The sequence below is a fragment of the Nymphalis io genome, chromosome 24 (genome assembly GCF_905147045.1).
Source record: "Nymphalis io chromosome 24, ilAglIoxx1.1, whole genome shotgun sequence".
Lineage (NCBI taxonomy): Eukaryota > Metazoa > Arthropoda > Insecta > Lepidoptera > Nymphalidae > Nymphalis > Nymphalis io.
In genome coordinates, this window is record NC_065911.1 from 10065851 (window position 1) to 10078231 (window position 12381).

The 12381-nt window shown below is 50.4% G+C and overlaps 1 protein-coding gene across 1 annotated transcript; it reads right to left on the bottom strand.

Moving 5' to 3' along the window:
- Nucleotides 1-240: 240 nt before the first annotated feature.
- Nucleotides 241-5460, bottom strand: LOC126777960 (uncharacterized). Its single transcript, XM_050501281.1, has 3 exons — nucleotides 2742-5460; nucleotides 1386-2291; nucleotides 241-917 (listed from the first exon to the last, which is right to left on the bottom strand). The coding sequence occupies exons 1-3, from the start codon at nucleotides 5458-5460 to the stop codon at nucleotides 241-243; spliced, it is 4302 nt and encodes a 1433-aa protein (XP_050357238.1).
- Between the last annotated feature and the right edge of the window lie 6921 nt (nucleotides 5461-12381).

A 12381-nucleotide genomic window follows, 5' to 3' on the forward strand; every position in this document is an offset into this window, starting at 1 on the left:
AATAAAATATATTAATTATTAACTTTTATCTGACAAATTAACATTGAATTCAACATTCCGCCCACCAAAGAACTTGTTCTTTTGGTAGTTCATATGAACTATATAAATTCTTACATGACAACCGCCCACCGTGATACACAGAAACAAAACAAAGTACAAGAATATATCAAATGACATATAACAGTCTTATTAAAATAACTTAACCTAACTTACATACTATGCTTTAGTAATGCCCATACATTAAATAGCACTTGGCAGAATAGAAACCTTATTGAGTGGACGTTTGATCAATCCATTTTTAGTTTTAATAGTCAATACTCTAGTGAGTCCATCATGGCCAGAATGCTTTTGTTCTATTTTGCCTAGTAACCATTTTGTTGGTGGTAGGTTATGATCCTTAATCACAACAATGTTGCCTATATCCGGATCTTGCTTCTTCGTGAACCACTTGTACCTTTGATTGAGGCTAACCAGGTATTCTTCTGACCATTTTCTCCAAAAATCATTTACCATCTTTTGTGTCAGCTTCCATCTCTGCAAGCCAGTTACTTGTACGTCAGTCGGAGCCTCATCGGGAATCGCAACCATTTGCTCACCGATTAAAAAATGACCGGGAGTTAATGGCTGTGGATCTCCGGGGTCTTCACTCAAATATGTCATAGGCCGTGAATTAAGGCAGGCTTCAATCTGGGTCAGAACGGTTGAGAGTTCCTCGAAAGTTAAAGTTGAATCTCCAATTACGCGTTTAAGGTGTGTCTTGGCTGATTTTATGCCTGCTTCCCATAGACCACCAAAGTTAGGTGCATTTGGTGGGATGAAATGCCAAGAGGTTCCGTCGTTTGCAAGTGCCTGAGCGATTTCTATAGGGAGCTTGGATTGGGCAGTGAGGAACATGTCTCTTAACTCCTTTTCCGCTCCTACGAAATTAGTCCCGTTATCGCTATATAAATCGACGCATTGGCCTCTTCGAGATACAAATCGTCGAAATGCGGAAATAAAGCCCTTTGAAGATAAATCCGATACTGCTTCCAGATGTATCGCTTTGGTGGACATACATATGAAGAGGCATATGTACCCCTTATATGATTTTGATCCTCTGCCAGGTGAGAACCTTATATTTATAAACCCAGTGAAATCAACACCAGAAGATTTAAAGGGTCTTGAAGGTTTCAGCCTGCACTTTGGTAGCTGACCCATAAGCTGATTGTTATTTTGTTGGGAAAATCGTAAACATTTAACACATTCGCGATAACATTTTTTAACTCTTTCTCTAGCCCGTACTATCCAATACTTGGAACGTAGGTAATTTAGCATGATTTGCGGCCCACCGTGCATAGTTTTATAATGGGCATCAGTTATTAATAATGAAGTAAGATGGCTATTACTCGGTAAAATAACTGGATGCTTTACATCAAATCTCGCTTCTGACTCCTTAATACGGCCACCTACTCTCAAGACTCCATTTTTGTCTAAAATGGGGCAGAGAGTATGCAATGAACTTTTTCTTTTAACTTCTCCATGAGACTTTATCTGTTGTATTTCTTCCGCATAATAAATATGTTGGGTGTTTCTTATAATTGTCTGAAGAACTTCTTCCATTTCTTTCACAGTAATAATTTCAAACTCTTTGATCCTTCGTTCTTTTGATAGTATTACTCTATTTTTCCTTGATGACCTTAATATTCCTATGTATCTCTTACAATATGCTAAAATCCTGACCATTCTTGTTAAGTTTGAAAATCTTGTCCAGACAAATTCCTGTTCTGATTGAATGACGGCTGTTAAAGTCTTTATGGGCCGCTCCTCAATAGATGTGGAGAAATCATTGCGAAAATCGTACGTACAGTTGTGGTGCAGGCAGTCTGGACCGTGCCACCACAGCGTGAGACCAGCTAAATCAGCTCCTTTTATACCCCTAGAAGCAAAATCTGCAGGATTATTAATTGTTTCGATGTGACGGAACTGACTGGAATCTAGCATGGTATGAATTTCCGAAACCCTGTTACTAACAAATGTATTCCATCGCGTCGGTTCTCCACGGACCCAAGCTAATACCACTGTGGAATCTGACCATGCGTATAAATCTTCTTTAGGTATTTGCATAATTTGCGAAACTTCGTAAATCAATTTAGTCGCGAGCAAGGCGGCGCATAATTCTAGCCGAGGAATACTTATTTCCTTTTCAACTGGAGATACCTTTGTTTTGGATGTTACCAAATTAACATGAATATTGCCGAATGCATCCGTCACTTTCATATAGACAGCACCAGCGTATGCTGCCTGAGATGCATCTGCAAACGTATGTAATTCTATTTTATCACCCTTATGAGACTGTAACCATCTTGGTATAACAATATTTCTTACGTTGTGCAGATCTTGACGAAATGAGCACCATTCCTTATACAACTCGGCGGGTAAGTTCTCATCCCAATCTAACTTAGCCTTCCATAATTTTTGGATGAATATCTTTGCTGTTATAATTACTGGCGAAATCCAGCCCATTGGATCATATAATCTAGCAATATCAGAAAGAACCTTGCGCTTCGTAATACGTTCGCATAAATTTGGTAGTTGTAGTGTATACTCGAAACTATCAGTGGTTTTATTCCAACTAATACCCAACACCTTAATCGTATTATTGATCTTGAAAATTAAGGGTTGGTCTAATCTCTTGCATCCATCTTCAATATGATTCATTAATCTCTCACTGTTACTACACCATTTTTGTAGACAAAACCCACCTGCACTCATCAGGTTATTCATTTCTTCAAATATCTCTACTGCTTCCATCTCCGTCTCACATCCTGTTAGCAAGTCATCTATGTAATAATCCTGAAGAGCGATTTTAGCTGCACGAGGGTACTGTGCTTCTTCGTCCTTTGCAAGTTGTTGTAATGCCTTTACAGCCAAATAAGGAGCACAGGCAGTACCAAAAGTAAGTCTCAAAAGTTTGTAATGTTCAATAGGATCTTTAGGGTTCGATCGCCAAAGAATGCGCTGAAAGTCAGTGTCCTTCTCCTCTACTCGAACTTGTCTGTACATTTGTACCAGATCTGCTATTATGCAAAAAGGATGACGTCTCCATCGCATCAAAATGTGGCGCAGATCTTGCTGCAGCTTCGGTCCAACAAGAAAACAATCGTTCAAAGACACCTTGTTCATGCCCTTGCAAGACGCATCGAAGACGATGCGTACCCTTGTTGTCTCTTTATCTTCTCGGATCACTGGATGATGAGGCAAGTACACTGCCTTTGGGTTATGTATGTCTTCAATGTTCTGAATCTGTACCATATGATTTTGGTCCTTGTATCCATTAATTACGCGTTTGTATTCTTCATATAATGGTGGATTATTTTGTAATTTTCGCTCTAAGTAGTGGAATCTACGCAAGGCTATATCTCTTGTCTTACCTTCAACACATCTTGGCTTATGTTCCTTGAAAGGTAAACGCACCACGTATCGACCTTCGTTATCTCTTGTAGTAGTGGCTTCAAAAAATTGCTCACACTTGATTTCTTCTTTCGTAGACTTCTTCAAAATTGCATCAGGCTCTCTTTCAATTTCCCAGAATTTTTTTAATAGGTCATCCTCTTTTACTCTTATATGAAACCCGACTAATTGTGGGTTTTTTGAAGTGACATTGTTTCTTACTCGACCAGATAGAACCCAACCAAATTGTGTCTCTTGCGCTATCGGGCCCTTCTCTGTTGGATGTTTCAAGAGGCCCTCTAGAATTATGTCTTCATACACTTCTACTCCTAGAATCATATCGATTTTTGCAGGTGATCCATACTCAGGGTCAGCCAAGCTAAGTCTCTTAATTTCTGGCCAGTCGGTAATCTTTGTTTGACATGTTGGTAAAAATGATGTCAACTTTGTTAATACGTAGGCATCAACATTTATTGCGTGCTTTGATTTTTGGTTGTGAATTGACTCTAGGCTTAAAGACACCATGCTTCTTGACCTTGCCAACTTGTCACCTATACCAGAGACTAGACCATTGATATTGGTTCTCTTTAAACCCAGTGATTGTGTCGTTGCTTCGTTTATAAAAGAACCCTCTGAACATGGATCAATAAGAACTCGTATAACTTGTGAGTACCCATTTGCGGAACTTGCTCTGACTATGGCAGTTGCCAACAACATCTCCTTCTGATTCCTTTTTGTAACCAAATGAGCTATCACTGGTGTCTGCCTCTCAATACTATCCTTATTGACCGGTTGAGCTTCTGGTAAACTTGGTAGTTCGCTCCTCTCCAGATGCAGCAAAGTGTGGTGTCGTCTACCGCAGCGGCGGCAACAAGTTGACGATCGACATTCTTTAACGGAGTGTGTAGGTGCAAAACAATTGAAGCAGAGTCTCCTTGATTGTATTACTTCAGTTCTCTCTTTAGGAGTTTGCTTTGCAAATTGTTTGCATTGATATAACAAATGCTGACCCTTGCAAATAGTACAAGAAGGATTTGCTCGTTTATTATCTTCTTGGGCGGTGGAATGAAACACCTTTGGTTTGGTGTTGTTGGAATGTACATTTGGGGATTTTACCATGGACCTGTTGTTGCCACAGATCATTTCAAATGTCCGGAATCTTGACTCTAAGAAATTTACAAGTTGATTCCACGTTGGTAATGTTTCCGAATCTAACTCACTGACTTTTGCTTCCCACAACTTTCTTGACTCTGAGTCTAGTCTTGACACCACGATGTAGTTAACGATTACATCCCATGAGGTGGTGTCTATGCCCATGTTTTGCAATGATTTAAGCGATGAAGATGTAACATCCAGTAGTGACTTGATGGAACTTGCAGAGTCAGTGGCATTTCTTTGTGAGAGTAAACGCTTCATAATTTCGTTGCAGTTATAGCGTTTGTTGTTATAACGGCGAATCAACTGCTGATAAGCGTCTTCGTAATTAGAATCTGTTGTGGTTAAATTCCTTAGTAATGTTTCCGGTTCTCCTGTTAGACTACTCTTTAAATAGTGCATCTTCTGTACTGGACTCAATGCAGTATTTTGATGAATTAATGAGGTGAACATATCATGAAATGTTTGCCATTCCTCATATAGTCCAGAAAATTTCGGTAATTGGATCTGTGGTAATTTTACCTTTGTATTCGATAGGACCGATCCTTCAGGACCAAGTGATTGTGGTGAAAAGGTATTTGCACTAAACAATCGGAGATCATCTTTAATTCTAGCTTTGTATTCAGTATAAATATCTTCGAATCCTGTGTACATATCATCGGTGAAGTATGGCAATTTAGCCCTTTCCTCTCTCTTAATGCTGCCAACTATATCACCGTGTATATTCATGAAGGTTTCGAACAATCTATCTAAGTTTTCTAGTTTTGATTCGATATAAGTTACTTTCAATCTATCTTTGGGTGTTTTTTTATAATTTATGAAAGCTTTCTTTAATTGCTCAAACGTATCTTCCTGTTTCATTAGTAACTTCTCCATTGTACAATTTCCAAATACTCTCTAAGTTCTTTTAAAATGATTTTTTTTAAGCGTTTTCAAATGCAAATTTTCTAAGTTAATTTTTTAATCCAAATTTTCTAAGTGTTTTTTAGCGCAAAATTTTCTAAGTCAATTTTTAATCCAAATTTTTCAAAGTGTTTTTTTAGCGCAAATTTTTCTAAGTCAATTTTTAATCCAAATTTTTCTAAGTGTTTTTTAGCGCAAATTTTTCTAAGTCAATTTTTAATCCAAATTTTTCTAAGTGTTTTTTAGCCCAAACATACATTTAAACACTTTTCACTTAACACTGTCATCTAAATTCCACACACTTCCCTGGTTTCGGCACCAGATGTCCTTGCTTGTACTATTAAATCAAACTGCACACTGTTGTTAAACTCAATATTTAATTAAAGCAAAGAAATGTATTGTACAAATAAATAAACAAAACGGTTGCGTGATCTAGGATTGGGTACAATGCCATCTACTGGTGGGAAGCGCAAAACAAAAAAATAGTATGACATATTATAATTTTGACTTGAGCGAAACTATACCGCGATTCAAGAGTATACTAGCGCCATCTATTACGCGTATGCTTAGTTATAACTTACAATATGAATAAAATATATTAATTATTAACTTTTATCTGACAAATTAACATTGAATTCAACATGCGGTGTTCCGCAGGGGTCGGTACTAGGACCGCTCCTGTGGTGCATCGGCTACGACTGGGTGCTGCGCGGGGCCACGTTGCGGGGGGTCAGCGTCACGTGCTACGCTGACGACACCCTCGTGTCGGCCCGCGGATGTTCATACCGGGAGGCGGCCTATCGCGCCACGGCTGGGGTGGCGCACGTAGTCCACCGAATCCGCGCGTTGGGCCTCGAGGTGGCCCTACACAAATCCGAGGCCCTCGTCTTTCACGGGCCTCGGAACGCGCCACCTCCGGGGGCGGCGATAACGGTGGGCGGAACTTCCATCGCCGTCGGGTCGACGATGAAGTACCTGGGACTCGTGCTCGACGGCAGGTGGAAGTTCGAAGAGCACTTCCGGCGCTTGGCCCCAAAGTTGGTGGCTGCAGCCGGGGCGCTAGGGAGGATCCTCCCGAACGTGGGTGGGCCAGGAGGTGCCTGCAGGCGCTTGTACACCGGCGTCGTGCGCTCGATGGCGCTCTACGGGGCGCCGATATGGGCGGACGCTCTGAGCGCCCGTAACGTCGCCTCGCTGCGACGTCCGCAGCGAGCGATGGCGCTCAGAGCGGCTCGGGCGTACCGCACGGTGTCGTACACCGCGGCGTGCCTGCTCGCCGGAAGCCCGCCATGGGACCTCGAGGCCGAGGCTAACTCGAGGGTCTATTGGCGGATCAAGGCGGCAGTGAGAGCGGAGGAGAACCGGCCCCACCCACGTGAGGTTCGGACGTGGAGAGAGGAGGCCCGCGAGAGGGTATTCGCCGAGTGGTCGGAGAGACTGGGTGTCCCGGGTGCTAGCCGGGACCTCGTTGCGGCCATTCGGCCGGTGCTGAGGAAGTGGGTCGAGCGCAAGCACGGCCCACCCACGTATCACCTCACACAGCTTTTGACCGGCCACGGTTGTTTCGGCCGGTACCTGTGTGAGGTGGTCGGTAGGGAGCCGACGGTGGAGTGCCACCATTGTGGCGGAGGAGCCGTGGATACGGCGGAACACACGCGCGTAGAGTGCCCGGCTTGGGCGGAGCCTCGCGCGGTCCTATCCACGGCTGTAGGTGGGGACCTGTCGCTTCCGGCCGTCGTCGAGAAGATGGCCGGAAGCGAAGAGATCTGGGCGGCAGTGTCACGGTTCAGCGCATGTGTCATGTCGCAAAAGGAGGAGGCAGAGCGGGAGCGGGAGGACGACGTGGACTCGCTCCCGCAACGAAGAAGGAGACCTCTTCGACGGCGACGTGCCTTCGCAGGCCGGACGCTGCCGCAGAGTTAAGGTGTGGTTGGCGGCGGAGCCAGTCTGTTGATCCGCCGCGGGGCTTCAAGCCCTGACGCCCAGCCTCCAGTGGCGGACTCGGGGGAGTCCGTCACGTAACAGGACGGAGGCACAGAGAGGAGGGAGGCGCGCCCCAACATCCTGGCGCGCTCTCGAGATGGGTCGCCTTATGGCGACGACCGCTGGCGGGGTTGCGGTTGTAAGTCACAACGTTCCCGTGACCCCGCCGCCTTGCGGAGAGGCGGAAATCCGGGGAGGTTTTAGTGGGTAGGACGGTGGCCCTCTGCCCCGTGAGTCCCACATACCCGTCCCGGTCCCCCCGGACCGGGCGGCAGGCGTAAATGCCTTTCCTCCCCGAAAAAAAAAAAAAAAAAAAAAAAAAAAAAAAAAAAAAAAAAAGGTTAGGTTAGGTTAGGTTAGGTTAGGTTAGGTTAGGTTAGGTTAGGTTAGGTTAGGTTAGGTTAGGTTAGGTTAGGTTAGGTTAGGTTGGGGTGGGGTGCATGTCAGTCACCTCCACGTGGTGCACCCTGGGCAACGGGGTCGACCAGCAATCCGATGTTTTTCCGGAATGCTTGTCGATCGCGGCTGAGACTGACGCGGCGGAAGTGTCGCGGGCCGCTCCTGGGACTTCTCTGTTGCGCAGAGTGGACCAGCGAGCGGCTCCGTGGCAAATAGGAGGACTCCGGGGTCCTTTTGGGCCGCCGGAGAGAGAGAGAGGAGGAGTTGGTCTCCGGAGTCCTTTCGGGCTGCCGGAGACAGGAGTAGAGGAGTAGAGGAGGAGGGAGAGGCGGGTTCGTCCAGTTTCGGTGTCGATGCTGGGCGGACAGACTTCGGTCACCGCCTTCTCGAACTCGTTTCCCCATCCAGGCGCCAGCCTGTGGTGGGACCGAGGGCCTCGCCTTCACCGGCCGGGTCGAGAGGAGAAAACCTCAATAAAAAACAACAGGTGGGTCGCTCACCCAAAGCGACGGCCGCAGGTGGGGTCGCGGTGGTGTGCTAACGCGTTCCCGTAACCCCGCCACCATGCGGTGAGAAGGAAACGAGGAGGTTTTAGTGGGTAGGACGATGGCCTTCTGCCCCGTGAGTCCCACATACCCGTCCCGGTCGTGTCCGGGCGGCAGGCGTAAATGCCTTTCCTCCTCGAAAAAAAAAAAAAAAAAAAAAAAAAAAAGGTTAGGTTGGGGTGCATGTCAGTCACCTCCACGTGGTGCACCCTGGGCAACGGGGTCGACCAGCAATCCGATGTTTTTCCGGAATGCTTGTCGATCGCGGCTGAGACTGACGCGGCGGAAGTGTCGCGGGCCGCTCCTGGGACTTCTCTGTTGCGCAGAGTGGACCAGCGAGCGGCTTCGTGGCAAATAGGAGGACTCCGGGGTCCTTTCGGGCCGCCGGAGAGAGGAGGAGTTGGTCTCTGGAGTCCTTCCGGGCTGCCGGAGACAGGAGGAGTAGTGGAGTAGAGGAGGAGGGAGAGGCGGGTTCGTCCAGTTTCGGTGTCGATGCTGGGCGGACAGACTTCGGTCACCGCCTTCTCGAACTCGTTTCCCCATCCAGGCGCCAGCCTGTGGTGGGACCGAGGGCCTTGCCTTCACCGGCCGGGTCGAGAGGAGAAAACCTCAATAAAAAACAACAGGTGGGTCGCTCACCCAAAGCGACGGCCGCAGGTGGGGTCGCGGTGGTGTGCTAACGCGTTCCCGTAACCCCGCCACCATGCGGTGAGAAGGAAACGAGGAGGTTTTAGTGGGTAGGACGATGGCCTTCTGCCCCGTGAGTCCCACATACCCGTCCCGGTCGTGTCTGGGCGGCAGGCGTAAATGCCTTTCCTCCTCGAAAAAAAAAAAAAAAAAAAAAAAAAAAAGGTTAGGTTAGGTTAGGTTAGGTTGGGGTGCATGTCAGTCACCTCCACGTGGTGCACCCTGGGCAACGGGGTCGACAAGTAATCCGATGTTTTCTCGGAGTGCCTGTCGACCGCGGCTGAGACTGACGCGACGGTAATGCCACGGGCCGTTCCTGGTACTTTTCTGTTCAGCAGACTGGACTGTGCGAGCGGCTTTGTGGCAAATTGAAGGTGGAAGGAAGAAGCTCTCTGCTTTCTTTCTTTGTTTTGTTTTGTTCTTCTTCCGTTTTGTTTCGTTTCGTTTTCTTTTCTTTTCTTCTGTCTCATTTTTATTAATTTTGTTTGTTTTATTTTCTTGTTTTATTTACTTTACTTCTTTCATTTATTTATTTATTGGAGGTTACTCCCAATGGTGGAGTCAGTCGAGTTAGAGTTGGTCTCCGGGGTCTTTTTGGGCTGCCGGAGAAAGGAGGTGGGAGAGGCGGGTTCGCCCAGTGTCGGTATCGATGCTGGGTGGACAGACTAAAAGGTCACCGCCTCTCAAACTCGTTTCCCCGTCCGGGTGTTGTGGACATGTCTCGCAGCCCGTGGTGGGACCGAGGGCCTTGCCTTAACCGGCTGGGCCAAGAGGAGACAACCTCAATAAAAAACATTAGTTTGTAGATCCCGTGATACCACCCGACCTCACGGTGTATATAGGGTTACCAAGGTACAGGGGGCTCTGCCTTGGTGGACTTTTTATTTCCCCCATACTCGTGGGATTAAGTATGGAATTTATAAAGAATACAAAAAACAACAACGGACTCGGCGATCATACGGACAAAGATAACATGGCGGTGGAGGCGGGCGCCCCAATAGCGCGCGCCGAAACCAAAGACACTCTCGTGTCCAAAAAACTGGTGGTCCGACTGGAACGACTCTCAGAGTCCGACTCGTCGGCCACCAGCATGGTGATGGTCTCTTCGAGAGACCCCGCCTGTCGTCGGCGGAAGGGCGAGAAGCGGCCCCGTCCTGGGCCGGAGAGCTACTCCGGCTCCGAGAGCGACGCGGGTATGAGCGAAGGCGGCTTCTCGGGGTCAGGCATCAGCAAATGGCTGAAGCCCTCCCCCAAAAGGGGGCGTGGTCGACCGCCCACGACGGGCGAATACGTCGGCCTCGGGCGCTCCCGCGAGGAGCTAAAAGCCGCTAAGGCAAAGGAGCGGCGGTACGAGGCGGAGGACGCACTGGCCGCGTACAGTGCGGCGGCCGAGGTGGCCACTGAAGAAAGGGCGGCCCGAGCAGAGAAACGCCAACCCGGCGCGACCGTGGACGTGCCGCAGACGTCTGCCGCGCTGGACGCGGCGGTGAAGGAGGCGCTCGACGTCGTTCTGCAGGTTGCCGACAGGTCGGGCAACCTGAAGGGCACGTTCGTTCGGGCCCTGAAGTCCGCCGCCGTCACCATTAAAGGTGCGGTGGCGGATCTAAGGGCCCTCACTGTGACGGAGGAGGTGGCGCGGCTGGAGGCGGCTAACACGCGACTCTCCGGCCAACTGGCTGAGCTGCGCCGGGAAGTCGCCGAAATGCGCCAGCGGCCGGTGGCGGCGACGGAGGCGAACCTCCAAAACGTCATGGAGGAGGCGCTGCGCGCGAACCGCGAGCAGTTCAGCACGATGCTGAACGCTCGCCTCGAGGGCCTCGAGGGCCGCCTCCTTCCGGAGCCTCGGCTGCGGCCTCCACTCGCCGCTGACCGCCGTAGGGTAGCGCAGGCAGCGGCCGTAGCGGCGGCGGGAAAGGAGGCTCCAGCCGCCTCCCACGCAACTGAGGGCGTCGAGGCCAGCGCCGCCAAGCCTGCTGCTGTCAGGCCGAAGCGGCCTAAGAGAAGTATGGCTGCCCAAGAGGCGGCAGCCAGGAGGGTGGCTCCTCAGTCGTCAGCGGAGCCGGCCGCCACTCCGGCCACGTGGAGCGCCGTGGTCGCTAGGAACAGGCCAAAGAAGGCAGAGAAGACGGGCGCCAAGCCAGCGGCGGCGAAGCCGACTTCTTCCGGGGCCACCAAGAAGGTCCCGGTTAGGAGGAAACTCCGCCCCCCTCGCACCGCAGCGATAACGCTGACGCTGAAGCCCGGTGCTGAGGAAAAGGGGTGGAGCTACGAGAAGGCTCTGGCCCTGGCCAAAAGCCGGATCAGCCTCCGGGAGGTCGGCTTGACGGCGGTACGGTTCCGGACCGCGGCGACGGGAGCGCGGATGCTCGAGGTGCCGCCGGGCACCAACGAGGCCGAGAAGGCGGCGGATGCCCTGGCGGAAAAGCTCCGCGAGGCCCTCAGCCCGGAGATCGTCCAGATCCATCGACCCACAAAGTGTGTCGAACTAAGGGTACTAGACCTGGACGACTCCGTGACGGTGGCGGAAGCCGTGGCGGCGGTCGCTGAACAAGGCGGCTGCCCTACCGGGGCCATTAAAGCGGGCATCATCGCTCGCGGCTCGAGCGGCTCGGGCTCTCTGTGGCTGAGCTGCCCCGTTTCGGCCGCGAAGAAGGTCGTGGAGGTAGGTCGCATAAGGGTCGGGTGGGTGTCGGCGCGAGTCATGCTGCTCGACCCCAGACCGCTGCACTGTTTCCGGTGCCTCGAGCGGGGGCACATGGGGGCAAAGTGTGACCGGGACGTCGACCGAAGCCGTCTGTGCTTCCGCTGCGGTCAGCCCGGTCACAAGGCTCGGGAGTGCTCCGCCGCCGTAGCCAGCTGTGTGGTCTGCACTGCGGCCGGTAAGCCAGCTGCCCATGCCGCCTGCAGCAAGTCGTGCCAGGGCGGAAAGGGCGCCGCGCAGAAGGAAAAGACAAGGAAGGTGGCGACGAAAGGCCCGGTAGCCACGTCTCCACGCACAGAGGCGGAGCCGATGGAGACCACGCAGTGATGGCCCTGCGCTGCCTCCAGGCCAATATCAACCACTCTGCCAGGGCTCAGGACCTCCTAGTCCAAAGCATGGCAGAGTGGCAGATCAACGTGGCGGTGGTATCGGAGCCCTATTTCGTTCCCTCGCGGGACGACTGGGTCTCCGACCACGAACGGGTCGTGGCCATCGTCGCCCCTGCGGTCGCTGGCGCTCCGGCCATCGAGGGTGTGGCCAGGGGCAGGGGGTGCGTGCTGGCCGTCGTCGGCGGTGTGA